General features: G+C 44.5%; 1 protein-coding gene and 1 long non-coding RNA gene across 10 annotated transcripts in view; one reads left to right on the top strand and one right to left on the bottom strand.

The window, feature by feature from the left end:
* LOC141956121 (uncharacterized) overlaps positions 1-6,483 on the bottom strand; it is a 36,406-nt gene extending 29,923 nt beyond the window's left edge. For 2 of the 9 annotated variants that reach the window (XR_012632830.1, XR_012632837.1), the window contains exons 1-2: positions 5,022-5,255; positions 2,756-2,862 (exon numbers count right to left, since the gene is read on the bottom strand). This is a non-coding gene — a long non-coding RNA (uncharacterized LOC141956121). The other 7 variants (XR_012632832.1, XR_012632835.1, XR_012632834.1 and 4 more) reach the window with 7 other exon arrangements.
* REV3L (REV3 like, DNA directed polymerase zeta catalytic subunit) overlaps positions 5,730-15,225 on the top strand; it is a 132,180-nt gene continuing 122,684 nt past the window's right edge. The window contains exon 1 of the mRNA XM_074896170.1: positions 5,730-6,013. Coding sequence (XP_074752271.1) covers positions 5,875-6,013 — 139 coding nt within the window. The 5' untranslated portion in view covers positions 5,730-5,874. The remainder of the gene's footprint in view (positions 6,014-15,225) is intronic.

Genomic DNA, 15,225 nt, shown 5'->3' with positions numbered 1-15,225 from the left:
AGTCTTTGCTAAAAGACTGCTTTGATACTTCCAATATTTTCATAATTGAGATCTAGGTTAGTTTTCCCATCAGGTTTCTAGTGGCAAGACATTGTTTGTGTAAGGCCATTGATTAAATGTGTGACTGCCCTGGTTTTGACAGAACTTGACTGCATTACACTTCCAAGCCTATTGCCTAGCCTCTACCTATTGACTGAGAATTAAAAAAAAAAAAATAAAATAAAAAAAAAAAATCCCTTATGAATCAGGATCTTGAGCATTATTTCCAAAGCACAGTTACCTCTACAAATGAATTCAGCAGCCTAAGTGGCACTTGAAACCAGCTTGGTATCCACAAGTTGCTCAATTCCTTGCTGTCCTTAGGTTTTTATCAGGTAACACCGAGGCAGTACTTGACTTTCCGCTGGTATGATGGGCATGTGAAATGTTGCCTCAAATTCTGGCATAACTGAGCCTAACTACCTGGAGTGTAAGCAAGGCTTGTCAGGACTCTCACGTGAGGAATCCTCCTGTGTACCCTGCCTATGATGTCCAGTCTAATGAGCATTCTTAAGACATGAAAGACCTCCAGAAATTATTCTTTCCTAATATTTTGCATAGGTGCCTTAGTTCACCCATTTAACCTACTGTTAAGGCACTCATGCACGAAATGTGGATCTGTTTTCAAATCCCAGATCTGCCCGACCTGGAACAAAGAACCATCTTTCTCTATTCTTTTATCCTCTAAATAAAATAAAGGTTGTTCTTGCTTAGGTATCTAACTCTAGGACAGGACTCCAAATCGAGAATCCTGAGAGAAGACTTCAGCCTTACTCCTTTGGGCAGAGGAATATTCAGTTTATACTTTCTCAGCATTTCTAGACAGCTTTCATCCAGTGTACTCACTCTTGCAGACTAAGAGGACTGCTACTTGTATTGAGTGCTTAGGGAGCCTTACAGCCTAAGGTGAGACTGTGGATTCTTATATGTGGCAAAGTATGTACAGGTTTGGCAGTCCAAAATTCCAAATTTTTTAGTCTGGAGATTTAGACTTTTTTAATTCACTTAGTCTGTGTGGCGCACTGGGAAATAAAATTCTTGTGTAATGTAGACAGTCTGACTGTCTAGGTTGGAATACCAACTAGGTGGACCACATACTAGTACTGATCCATGTGCCCAGGTTTCCTCTCTGCAGAAACCACGTTTCTGTCACCTGAAAAATCAACCTGACAAACATAAGCCACACTTAGTCCTCATTCTGAAATACAGTTTGGATAAATCCAGGGCATCCCCAGACTGAGAGAGCACGCCAAGATTTCAGACCATAGACCTCAGAAATACTGAGCAGCCTGGAAATCAATAGGAACTCAAACACAGATACCTAAGTCAGTTTTGAAGTCTAAGATGTACTGTTCAAAATTTTACCTGTGTTATAGTCTAAACTTTTATCACCAAATTCTGTAGCATTCTGCTACTATAATTAGGTGTTTGAAAAATGTGGCTTTTCCCTGCCCCCATCATGTTTAGTTGCTAGATGATTCTGTGTCTGCTCATATTACCATTTATGAATTTTTAGTGAACTGCAGATATCATTTTGTGACCATTTTTTTTTTAAGTACATAGTAAGGATTAAGAGAAAGAAAAAATTGATGCACCTTTTATTAAAAAAAAGGCAAAACTATAATGATTTTACTCTATAGAGAAATTCTAACTTTTATGACAGTCATCAGTTATGGTGATAACTAATACTATTAATACTCAAACTTTTATTGTACAGCTCTTTAACTGTGCACGATTAGAAGCAGTTCTATATTCAAGCTTGATTATTTTCATGCAAATACATGGCTAGCTAATGGGGAGAACAGCTGCTGCTTAGCAACTGGAGGAACAGAGAAAGGGGGTGACTTGCTTTATAACAGAAAACTGGATGAAACCTTAGAATACATACAGAGTTTGGAGATACCAGGGAAAATGGGTGGTAGAGCTTGCTAACCATGATGTTTCCTTTTACAATGATTGACATCCTAGGATGGCAGCATTTTCAGGTAATAAACTACAAGAAAATTTATATATGGTAGACGTGTGCATGAACAAAAAATAAGTGCTAAAGACAAACCCTGACACACAAGCTGAAATGTAGGAAATCCAGAAACAGGCTTTGCGTCTGTCACCTACTGTAACGGTTAAACTGACTTTTAGACTTCAGCAACTTAAACGTGATCAACTTAAGCTACCACAAGCCAAGACTGGTGGAGGAAGTGTTCTCTTTTTCTTCCTGCTGCTCAAACTCAGCCCCTGCACTGCCTCCTCCACTGTGCAAGTACAGGCTTTCACACGCCTACATAATGAGGCAGATAAGGGACCTGATCTAGGTTAAAACTAACCCATATTTTTTAGTTGGATCACTTTTACCTGCATGAGTTTCCAAATCCAGGTTTTTATGCAGCTATTCAAATACTTGCACTGACATGAGAAGGAGGGCAGGGGACCTCCCATGACAGTGCTGACTCAAACCATTTCTGAAAATACATTCTTACCTTGGTGTGACCCTGCAGACTAACTTATTGACGTGACTGCAAGAAGAATATGAAAGCAGAAGCCTGCTCTAAGAAATGAAGGGAAACTGAAAAGGTGCAGCTCAGAAAGCATGTGAGTTCCATATAAATGACTGCATGGCTATAAGATACGACTTGGATCAAGCTATTTATATCAACACTGAAAGTCAAATCTTTTTTCTAGGGGTAACATTCACCACTTTCAGAAATCAAATTAATACCTCATACGAACAGGAAACTGGCTCTTGGTTAGGGATCAACTGTTCTTGTCTCAGTCCTACTGCCTTCTGTTTGCAACAGTTCTTCCGAATTCAAAGCATGGTTCTCCCTGATGCAATAAACAAATATTTTTGCAATGAAATAGAAGACTTTGAACAACGTGCTTTAGTGAATCCTGCTTTATGCTTCCAAAAAGTTAGTTATTCCAGTTATCTACACTATTCTATTGTGGGCAATTGCTTTCTCTCCAGCAGGACTACCAGATATGAATTTGTGCCTACACCTCACACACAACACTCATTAATAAGCCAGAATCCTCCAGTAGCTTCAATGTCTTGGATTATGTACCAATCCAGCTGAGGTGCAGATACACATCATGTTCTGCTGCCTGAGTATGTCACAACAGGATAAAGTAGTGGACTGCTGATGTTGTAGTACCTTAAACTCATGGAGGAAGGGGCACCAGAGCACATCTGCCAGTGTTCAAAGACATCAGGCCACCAGCAAAATAAACAGTGATGGGAAGATACAACACTCAGGAAGTCAGGATGATCATGTGAACAGAAAGACAACAGAGCACAGTATGGTGCAACACAAGAACAGAGTAGTGTCCCTACCAAAGTCCTACGGAAATGAGGGAAATACAGTAGTTAAGCAACAGTACAAAATGTATTCAAAGAACAAGAGTTAGGGATGCTATTTGTTAACATGCTTCATTAGTTATCTCCTAGTGATTCATTAGCCTTTCTGAAATGTAAGTATTCATAAGAGTATTCTTGCAGTTCCAAAGGTTTTCCAAATATTAGCCTTGCAAATGTAAATAACTGTCAAAAAATTAAAGTTGTAGCTCATTTAGTCTTTAGACAGAATAAAAATAGTCTGGGTCCCAAACCTGTTTCAACTACTTACTTCTGTGATGCAAGATTTCTTGATGACTAGGTAGTTTCACTTTTTTTTTTTTTTCTGTTTGCATAAAAATGAATTTAAAGAGGAAAACAGATGTGAGCTAGAGAAAATAAACAGCTTACAAAGAAAGAGTAGGAAATCAGTTACCCTTGAGTAGACAGGCAAGCTTCCTGTTCATTACAATGAAAAAATGAAGGGTAGCAACTGCCTGACCTGTCTTTTGTTCAAATCTAAAACCAAAACATATGTAAGCAAAATGTGAAACATATGTCTTACATATTGGACTTTTGTCAGATTTTATAGATCTGTACATTTGTCTCATATCATCCAGTCTTGCACGCATATGTAACAATATCATTCTAAGTGTATGTAAGAATATTTGGCCTTTTTATAGGCTGATCTTTCACACTGCCAACTCTTTCGATATTTGGTGTGGTTTTTTTCCTCCAAATCCTCAGCTCTGAGACAAAGAGACTGTAACAGGAATCCCAACTCAAGGTTTTTGTTATCATCTAAATGAAAACCTGCACAAGAGAGCTGGAAAATGCAAAATAAGCTCTCCTAAAGGACCAAGTAAGAGAAACCTAAATCCTCGTAAATTTTACCCGAATTAATGACCAGGAGCAGGGAGGCACCTAGCTCTAGGACTCGCTTCCTCCCGAATAACGCAGATCTCCGAGGGGCTGTCTCGCCCATTTTTGCTGGGGTTCAGGCAAAAGGGAGCCTGACCCCAGCCTCGGGGCGCCCCTCCCCAGCCAGAGAGGGCCCGAGGTTGGGGCCTCAGCGCCGCGGTACGACAGGAGGCCGCTCCCTCAGCCCCGCCAGGCAACAGCGCGGGCGGCTCCCTGGCCGCAGGAAGGCAGCGAGCAACCATAGCAAGAGGGGCGGGCGGCGGGGAGAAATACACGCGGCGGCCGTGGGGAGAGCGGCGGGGGGAGGAGCGCGATGGTGGAGCACGCTGCGAAGAAGAGGAGGAGGAGGTGGCGGCGGCTGACGCGGGTGTGTGTGGGGGGGCCGCCAACAGGCCGCGGCCCAGCCCCCGCCCCGCCGCTCCGCCGCAGCGCGCCCGGCCCCGCCCCGCTCCGCCACCACCCGCGCGCTCGGCAACGGCACCAACCGCCACCGCCCTTCTACAGGCCTCGCCCCCCGACAGCCGCGCGCAGGGCCCGTTACAACCGGAGGGGGCGCAGGCTGCAACGGAAGCGCTACCTGAGCGGCGCGGCCGCGCTCCCCACGCCCCCGCCCACCGCGGCGTCGCGAGTAACGACGGCGGGAGGCTTCCCCGTCTCCCTCCTCGCCCCCTTTCCCTGCCGCCCCCATTTTTTTATTCTCTGTTGGCCCCCGCAGCGTGCGGAGACTCACCTTCCCGCAGCGAGGCGGATCGGCGTCCAAAATGGCGGCCGACCCAGCTTAACCCCATCGTGCCCCAGCGGCGCTCCCTCCCCGCCCCATCCGCGGCTCAGGATTCCGCAGCCTCGCCCAAGCCCGCGCGGCCGATCGCCGAATCACCGAGTGTGGGCCCCCTCCCGCCACCCGGGGGAGGGGGGTAAGCCCGGGGAGGATTCCACCGCTCCCACGCACACTCGCGCCCCGTCTGCGGAGCCCACCCGAAAGACGGAGGGGGGGCGGGTGTGTATGTCGGGGAGCGACACCTCCCCCGCTCACCACACGGCCCGTCCACCTCCCCGTTTCCCCAATGGTTGCGTCCGTGACATCATCATCATGGCAACAACAGCTGCAGCCCGGAGCCGGGGACCCGCCGCCGCCGCCGAGGTGCCCGCGGTGCTGCGGGGGGACGGGCTCGCGCTGCCCGTGAGGCGCTCGCGGCCGGCCGGGCTCTAGAGTCCGCGGGGCGCCCCGGGGCTCAGCGCGCGCCGCCGCGCACGCGCCCGGAGGAGCGGCGGCGGCGGCGGCGGCGGGGGGGGGGGGTGTCAGAGCGAGCGAGCAGCGACAGACAGAGAAGGCGCGTGCGAGGGCGCGCGCGCCTCTGTGTGTCTGTGCGTGTGTGTGCGCGCGTGTGCGCGCGCGCGAGGGAGGCCGGGCGCGCGCCGGCGGGGCGCGCGCGCGAGCGGGCGGGCGAGGAGCGGCGCGGAGAGAGAGGAGCGGCAGGCGGGGGGCTGCGCTCGCGCGCTCGCTGCGGCGGGGGGAGCCGTGCGGGCTCGGCGCTCGCTCGCTCCCTCCCTCAGTGCGTGCCCCGGCGGCGGCGGCGAACAACATGTTCTCAGTGCGGATCGTGACTGCCGACTACTACATGGGCAGCCCGCTGCCCGGCCTGGACCCCTGCCAGTCCCACTTCCGAGAGGCCCCCACCAGGCGGGTGCCCGTCGTGAGAGTCTTCGGCGCCACCCCTGCAGGTAAGGGACCCCCGTCGCCGCCGCCGCCCCCCCGCCTGCCGCCGCCGGCCGGGCGGGGACGGCCCCGCTGCGGCGCGGGTCCTGCTGGCGCCGGGCCCGCCGCCGACCCCCCTCCCCGCGGCGGAGGCAGCGGCAGCTCCTGCTCTTTGTGGCTGGGTCGCGCCCCCCCCAGCCTCCCTCCCTCCCTCTCTCCCTCCCCACCCGCCGCTGCGGCGCGTCTCACCTGCCAGCGGCGGCTGCGAGGGAGCGCGCCGGGCCCAGCCGGCCTCCGGGCGGCGGCGACGGCCGGCGAGGAGGGTACCTGCCCCGGGTGCCCCGGCACCCGCCGCCGCGGGCGGAGGTGTCGTGTGCCCCCCCCGCCCCCCCTTCCCCTCGGCCGGTACCGGTGGGGGCGCCGCGGGGCCGGGCCGCAGGTGCGGGCCAGGGCGGAGGGCCCGCGGCCGCCGGGGCTTTGTGCGCGGCGCGGCCGGCGCGGGGGCTGCCCCGAGCGAGCGGCGGCGGCAGCAGCTGTGCAAACAGCGGGGGCAGCCACCCGCTCCGCGCCCCCCACCCTCGTAAAGGGCACGGTAACGGCGAGTGGGCACGGCGGGGCGAGGGCAGCACGCCGGGAGGTGTGTTTCTGCGGGGCGAACAGCAAAAGGGTGAGCGTACAAGGAGAAACCTTTGAACGTAGGCACGAGTGAGACTTCTGCAGTACTTACAAAGTCGGGGTTTTATGTTGATCCTACGCTGGCGTGGTACAAATCACGCAGAACGGTAGGCATTGGTGCTGCACTGCAGAAGGGAACGTCCTAACCGCTGGCCACATGTTGCCCCCTGAGACTTCCTAATGTCACAGCCCACTTCTTTATTGCCTCTTCTCTGTGGACGCGTGGTTATAGTCTTACCCCATCTCAAGTATGTTTCTGACCATCAACAAATTTCTGACAAATTTAATATGTAGGAAAATTAATTTGATATTTATTGTCCTTTATGCATACATTAAATATTAAGTTGGAAAAAAAGCCCTGTTCTTTGAGATGTTTGACATGTTAGGTATTGTTGCTTGTGATCCCTTTATAATTATGTTGTGTAATGCTGACCTTGGGAATTGAGGTATTTCTGCATATTTTATTGACTTAAATATAGAAAACGAGGTATTGGTATATCCATTAAATGTTAGGCAAGACAAAAAACACCTGATAAATAAAACATAGTTACGGTATCTTTCCCTTCACCCAGTTATTCTAGTAGAGCAGATTTTTTTGTTGGAGTTCGGTGGGGTTTTTAAAATTTTATTTAGAATTATCTGTCTGTTCTCTGTTTAGGCACAGAGGAATGTGAGATTTTAAAGCTGTTGTGATCTGATGCATCTACAGCTCAAAATTAAGTGGATGAGTGGGATTAATAGATAAAATATTGAAATAGAGGAACCTATTTTATTGTAGCTCTAATTTTGCATACAAAGGAGATATTATGTAATAATATTTATGTAATGGCATGAGTAACTATTTCATTATTAAAAAATGTAGAGCCTGAGGTTGTCTGGCAGGTAGCAGGCTTTCTGTGCGTGCGTGTGGTTAACTCATTAAGGCTTATTTTCTTTTAAGAAAATGTTTAGGCTATGCCATATCATGAATGTGGCATCATAAAGTAAACAGAAATAGTTTAGTTGTCCAGCTATTAGGAACACCATAGGAAATCCCTGGCTTCCCAAACCATAAACTTTAATAGTAGTTTGCATAATAGAAGTGTTTCTATTTCGTCTTGGTTGGAGAAGATGCTTCACTGTGGTGTGCAAAGGAAGTGTGACTTAGCTATCTTCTATTTATTTCCTTGTTAAACTTTTTAATGGCTTTATTTCCTTTCTGTGCCATTAGTAATGTTTGCTTATAAGCTTCAAGAGCTTCTTACTACATCTCTGCATTATTTTTTCCTTTTTTAAAAAAGGAGACAAATCTAATTCTGTCTCTTTTCAGAGGGGTTGGACCTAAGCAAAGCAGTCATTGTTAGAAGTAACGTATGTGACTTCAGAGAGAGGGCTATCCAATTATTTACTTGAGAGTTGAAATATAAAATAAAATGAATCACATTCACATTGGCATTTTCTTTGAGGAAAAAGAAATAGTAAAAAAACCTTATACTGTATAAGACAATGAGGGGTGTTTATCGTTTAGCTTACAAAGCAAGTGTGATGCTTGTCTTCACTTGAGTTGGTCTGGGTAAGCATAACCCTTTCTCACCGGGTTTAGCGGGTGTGTCTTGCCTGTGGGAAGGGTGCTCAGTTGCCATGCTGCCTACATGACAGCAAACCCCTATGTCTGTATAGGCTGCTTCACCTCCGGCATAATTAGCTCTGCACGAATCTTAGTATGTTCAAAGCTGTGTGTCCATGCTGTGCAGCTAATTGGGAGTCAGGTTCAGAACAGACTCCCAAATTTCACCTGCTGAGTGAAGGGGGATTGATTGGTACATGGAAGTGGCTTCTGCAGATGTTCAGAAAGTCAAACATCTAGCAGCACTGTATCTTGGGTCTAGTGTCAGCTAGGGATGTTGGTTCTGAAGGCACCTACCTACTCTTTCTGCCTCTTCTTCTGTACTGTGCTCAGTGAGGTACATGGATGACAAGGATTGTCAGTGTTCTTATCTTTGAGGGCATTGATGTAATCCTGTACTCAGCGACTGATTTGTAAATGTTTGCTGGTACAGTCTGTAAAATTAAAGTGGTTTGTGGTATGGTGGTTGGGGGAGGTAAAAAACAGACTTTTAATTAAAAATAACGGAAGGATGAACTCCTAGAATGGACTGTGTTAATAATAATGTTTTACAACTTCTTTAGATCTTTTGAGGAAGAAATCTCATTATATTTGGCAAGACTATGGAAGTCATCTCCTGATGTCCTACATCTTTGTATAATAAGAGCTTGAAAGGCAAGGAATCAAAATTTAAGGCCAAAGATTCCCCTACTATTTTCTGTTGTTCTGTGAAATACAAAGAGTAAAATTATAACTACAATAGCAAAAGGTGAAGTGAAGCATGACTAGAATTTCTGTTTGAATGCATCTTAGCTGGTCGAGCCATTTCATTACATTTTAGCCATTTGGTGCTTGAAGCAGACTGGCACGTCTGTTGATGTAGTGACTTGGACAAAAGTATAATTTCAGAAATGCTACAACACTGCTGTAGTGGTAATACAATGAAAACAGTGTTAAATTCATGCTTTGTGTATAAAATTGTAGATATGATTTGATAGCCTTTGTATGTCTGAAGGACTTTTGTAATATTGCTGCTTATATTTAAAAACAATAGGTTTTAATTCACCAGGTAATGCTTAGCTAGGAAACAATTTCATTATCTTCTCAGGCAGGATTTCTTTTCTGCTAGCTAGCAATTTTTGTAAAAGCTTTTTAGAAAAAAAAGAGAAGTTTGAGAAGTTGCAAGGTCTGTTTTATTAGAGTGAAATCATAATGAAAATTGAATTTTCTGTTTACGCATAGTCTTTTGTTTAATTGGTAATTCTTGAATTTCATTCTTGTTCCTAAGTTGTGGTGTATGGAGTTATCAAAGTTTTTCTTTTCTACTAGCTTTCGGCCATATCAAGCTCTTGGAGTCTTTTCTCAAGATTTCACTGACCACTTCAAAATAAGTATGTGAATGCTCAGTTGTGTGTTTCTGTCTGGTGCTTATTCAGCTGCAGGAAGACAGAACTGAACTGTAAATCCATCCATAAAGAAATTGGGGTGAGACTACATGTCATGTTATGAGAGACATTAACGAGCTGAGGTTGCTAATTGCTGCTTCACTTAACAAGACTGAGTGCAAGTAGCTGAGGACAGTAATAGTAAACCACATATAAGATACCTGTTGGTGTATGATAATGAGTCCTGTGAAACAGAGAGTTGACATATTTTTAAAAATCAGAATTCTGGTTTGGGTGTGATTTGAGGCTGATATATGTGATAAGTTTTACAGAAATAGGTACACATTTAAAAATTTGCTTTTGAAGGGTGTTAGGCTGAGAATTGTGTGTTCAATTGACAGGAGGGTCTTTGGAGAAGGCGGATTAGGAATTTTCCTAAGAAAAAGCAATGTGTAATTTGAGGAATAATATAACTCTGCTGTCCTCAACTGCCACTTTATGTATTTGTCTCATTTTGAAGGGTTTTGTGCTTTACATTATGAAATCACTGATTCGAGAATGAATCTTACTTCAGGACAGCACAAAACTCAGCCAAAGAAGAGGATGTTTTGAAGTTACTCTTGCATGCTTTTGATTATGATTTTTTTCTGAGGTTGGGTGTAATTTAGAGAAGGGGTTTACAGTCAGCAAAATCTGAATGCATTTCAGGTAGATGTCTAAGTTCAGTGGCTTCACTTGATTTTCTGAGAGGGGGGAAAAAACCAGAGGCAAATGCTCCAGCTCAAATCTGGCTCCCTTCCAGCAGCAGTAGCTCTGGTATGAGTCAGTGAGGGGGCCTGCTTATCTTCTTTCTTCTGTTCTTCCCTCCCCTTTCCCCCTTCACTGACCTGGCTAGGCCCTTTATCTGGTCCCATCCCAGTGTTTTTCTCTCCTCTGCTGCTCACTTGAGAAGGAATGAGCTCATTGCAGGAACTTGCTTGCATACTCAGCTAGTGATTAACTTTTTTCTTCCCTCATTTTTGCTACTGTTTCAGACACTGTGTTCTGCAATGGTCATTCCCCATAGCCACTTCTGTTCATTACTCTAGTCTTCACAGCCAAGCATTGTTCCAGTTGCCACTACTTCCCATGTTCCATTTCCCACAAGTGGGTGCTCCTTGATAATGGTCTTCCAGTCCTTTCTGTGTCTTTATAGTGAGAGGGTGCAAAATAGGATACAGCCATTGTGGTGAGGCTTATGCCTCTGCCTTACCTTTTCACATGCTCTCCCAAAATATACCAGTGTGCATCTCTTGATAGGAGGTCATTCTGTGGACTGCAGCATGGCCTAGAAGACTTTAAGCATCATACAGTGGAGCCCCACTTCCAGCATACCATTTCTGCATCTTACACTGGCAGGTATCTCATACATCTGAAGAGCTATTTGAAAAATAGCCTTATGTCCATTTGTTTCTCTTGTCTCCAGAGGTTTATAGCTTCTGTGAGATGTGAACAGGACTGGAGTAGGAATTTGAGATAATGTATTTATTCTGAGACTGTTTTCGCGTTTGAGTTTTGTCAATGATGTGATTGGAGGTCATTAGCTTGTAACCTACCTGGTTCTTAGAAGGATGTGTTTTCTAGTGTGTTGCGGGTTGTTGTGTTTTGTGTTTTTTTTAAAAAAACCTTCTCCTTTTTTTGAGGCATTTGTTAAGTACTTCATATAGATTGCCTGCTGAGTTGTTTGAGCAATGAGAGGCTGCCTGAGTAAACTGTGAGATTGTGCTCCACTGGCATGAAACTCATTAAGTAGCAAATATAGTATCCATGTATATGCGTCTTGCTTTAATTCTGTTTCTTAAATAAGCCTTAACATACTGTGAAAAAAAGGTGTTCTAACTAGAATCCAGATATTGGTTTCATAACCAACATACTGTTTGCTACTGCAGAGTACCTCTTGGTTGTGTCACTGAATATATTTGTGCTTTTGTAATTCAGTCAAAAAAATACATGTATAACTGACCTGCCATGCATAGAAATCCATCAGTTGTAGACTTCAAAGTGTTTCACAAAGTAGGTGCGTCTGTATTCGGTCTAATACAGAATTTGGGACTGATTTTTATGATCAGTGCCCCTGGAAGCAGACTAACAGCTTATCTGTCTCAAGCTACAACTTCCAGTTCTGTTACATACTTCTTAAGGGTGCTTTTTGGCTGCTTGTTGAAATATCCTCATTTTCGGTGTGTAAAATGAGCCTCCTCAAAATAACACACTGGCCTGAAAATAGTTGTCTTTCTTATTTTTACCAGAGTAGCACATACATATCACAACTGAGGTTGGCAGGATTAGTTGGTGTCTAAACACTCAGTGAGAAACAGCTCCTGCTTAGTAATTTTTGCAGTCTGAGTAGACAAGATAAATCTCTGGAAGAAGGAAACAGGTGCGGTAACACCATGCTATCTGTTTCTTCTCTGTCTCTTGTTTCAGAGTTCCAGTATTGATCATTTAATACCCTGTTCTGCTAACTGTTGTCATTACCCTGTTTTTGTCCTTTACCCTTGATTGACTTGATTGACCTCCATGTGCAGTGGGCCTCTGAGAAGGAGGATGATAACAATGAAGATGTTACCATTTGTAAAGAGACAGCCTGAACACTCACACTAAAATACTTATGGTGGATGTTTGGCCTCACAGATGAAGCAGCTGAAATCTTTCAGAATGATTGGACAGGATCACTGGAGATTTGGTCTTGTGTCAAGGGAGATCTGCTGATCAAAATCTCAGGATAATTAGGAGTTGACTCTTTTTTTTGTTGTTGTTGTTGTTGTTGTTGTAATTAAACATTCTGTATCTTCAGCTATTGCAAAGCCAGCATCTCGTCCTCGTCTGTCATCATTGGATGTTGAGTTGACAACTGATCAACTTTATTCTTCCTCTCTGTCTACCATGTCAAATGTATCATTGCTGTGTGTTACAATTATGTGCGTTTTTTAAGTTCCTGTATATGTCTTCTCTATATTACATTTATTCTACAGGGAAAAATTGTTTCACTGTCTATTGAATTGCTATCTCATGTTTCAGGAACAAGATATACCCATGTAAAGAGAAGAGTGGATTTGTTTGGGGTCCTGCATCAAATCAATAGCAGAACTGATAGTATAATACAATGAAGAAGCTACTGTCTATAAGCAGTGTTACTTCTGTGCTACTGTCCAGCCCAATAATAAGTAAATGTAAACAGTAAAATAATGTTCCTTTATAAGTTGACCAAAGCTGTAGTTGTGGTAGCAATTAATCAAGCCAGGCCTTTATGTTATAACAAGGTCCAAGGACTGGTTTCAAAGATGTGCCGTGAAATCTGTGTAGTTAGGCTGTAATTGCACTGTTAAATATTTGTGATACTTGTATATATTCTGGTGAAACCAATAATTTTGAAGAATGCAGTGCAATAATCAAGTGTATGAGCTTCCAAACAGGCAGTATTTTTCTGCCTGTGATACACTTACTTTAAGACTGAGGATAGAGCCCAAAACATACAGGAATCTAAACAAATACCAGAAAAGTTTGTACTAGGTATAAGGACTGTATGAAATGCCAGTGTTTGCATAGGCTTCATTCATGCATGTTTGTTAAGGTTCTTTTCTTTCAAGAGCTGCTTTTTATTACAGAGACGTTATAAGGTGTGTAGAAGTTAGGGGATTTTTTGGCAGGGCATTTAAATAAAACTTCATGCTTGCTGGCTGGGGTGGGCCATAGAGCTTATTAGGGACCATTTGATCTCTGTATGCTCCAGCCTTCCTGCGATCAGCATGCAGACGGCCATTTCAGATAACTTCTTACCCCACTTGTATTATGCAGTCCATCATGTTGACTGCTTGTTTATGAGTTCATGTTATGTGACCTCAGTGTACATGTGGATGCCTGCTCAGATTCTTGGGTCGTGGAGTCATCATCCTTGGAGGTATTCAAAATCCGTCTGGACACAGTCCTGGGCAGCTGGCTCTAGGTGGCCCTGCTTGAACTGGGGTTTTGGACCAGGTGACCTCCAGAGGTCCCATACAGCCTCAAGCATTCTGTGATTACTGAGATTGCTCTTGTCAGCAGTGAGTATCCAGGTGCTCTGTACAGCCTGTTTGTGTGTCCAGGTAAAGACAGCTGCACCCAAATGGTGTGGAAGGGTTGCCAAGTAACTGTCTTTAAGCTGATTACCCTGCAGCTGTAAAAGTTACTGGAAGGTTTTGGCAGCCTTAGCGAAAACTGATTTAGATTTGGAAAGAAGAAGAAAAGAAATAATATTCACTACAGAGACCGTTGTTAGGTTGGGTTTGTCCGTTAGTGACAGGTTCTTTTCCTAAAAATTACAGAAAAGTAGGAGCAGCCGCTGCTTATTTAAATTCAAGTTGTGCCTCTGCACTGTTTGCTGACTAAACCAGTGTTTACTACAGCAAGGCTGTATGTCCTATTTTAGGTGCAATATCAACATGCAGTACTCAGTGTGAATATTGAAAGGGCTGTGGAATGTTGCACCTAATCCATAATACTTGGCATTACTCCTCAGGGGAGGTTTACAATACAAGTTTTCTGAGTTTTGTATAATGAGATGTATAATGAGTCTTTCATTTTGTGTTTGAAACTACCTAGGTGGGTTTCTGTATAGCACAGATCTTATTAAGCAGTGGGAATTGGAAACTGATTAAGCCCTCACTTCTGCAGGTACTGCCTTCAGATCAGTAATGAACAAATTTTTACTGCTGCCACCCCTATTATATAATATCCAGATGAGGAGGTTATTTTCTGGAGTTCTTGATATAGCAGCTTTTATATTTCCTTTTTAAAGTTGCCTATTTAACCTAGCTAAAATGTTACACAAGGCTTTCATTGCAGATGAATCTTTCTTCATGTTCTTGTATGTTTTTATCCACTGACCGTGAAGCAAATGATTTTGTGGCATTCACATTTGTAAGCAGTGAAACCTGTTTTAGTGTCTGTAGGAAATTAGAAGAGATTACAAGCAGTTTCTTATGTTGAGGTAAAATGAATCTATTTTTAGAAATGCTTGGTATCAAATACTTTCATTTTTGAACTCCGATTTAGCTTTGTAGAACTGAGGCTTAACCATCTTTTCTGTTAGACCTAAATAGTAGTAGTAAAAACAATCCAGTTCTGCCATATTATGTTTGTCTATTTCCTACAATAGAAGTATGTTTTTATCCTCAGATTAATGCTGAGTTTGGAAGGGATTTATAGAGATTGTCTAGTTAGTCCAAGTGCACTGCTCAAAGCAGGGTCAACTAAAACAGCTCCAAGGATGGAAATGCCACAGCCTGTCTGGGTAAGGTTCAAGTGTTTGACCACCCTCACAGTAAGACAAAACAAGTAACAGGAAAAAACAAAATCAAAAACCAGACTCACCCCAAACTCTTTTTTTAAAGCTTCTTGTGTTTCAATTTATGCCTGTTGTCTCTTGTCCATTCACTGGACACCACTGAGGAGAGTCAGACGCACTCTTCTTGCTGCTTCCTATCAGATATTTATAAACATTGATAAGATCCTTCCCCCCTGCCCCCAGTCCTTCTCTTCTTGAGCCTACGAAATCCTGGCTCAAGTATGTCCG

Source organism: Athene noctua, chromosome 1 (assembly GCF_965140245.1).
Source record: "Athene noctua chromosome 1, bAthNoc1.hap1.1, whole genome shotgun sequence".
Classification (NCBI taxonomy): Eukaryota; Metazoa; Chordata; class Aves; order Strigiformes; family Strigidae; genus Athene; species Athene noctua.
This window is presented reverse-complemented; position numbering and strand designations above follow the sequence as displayed.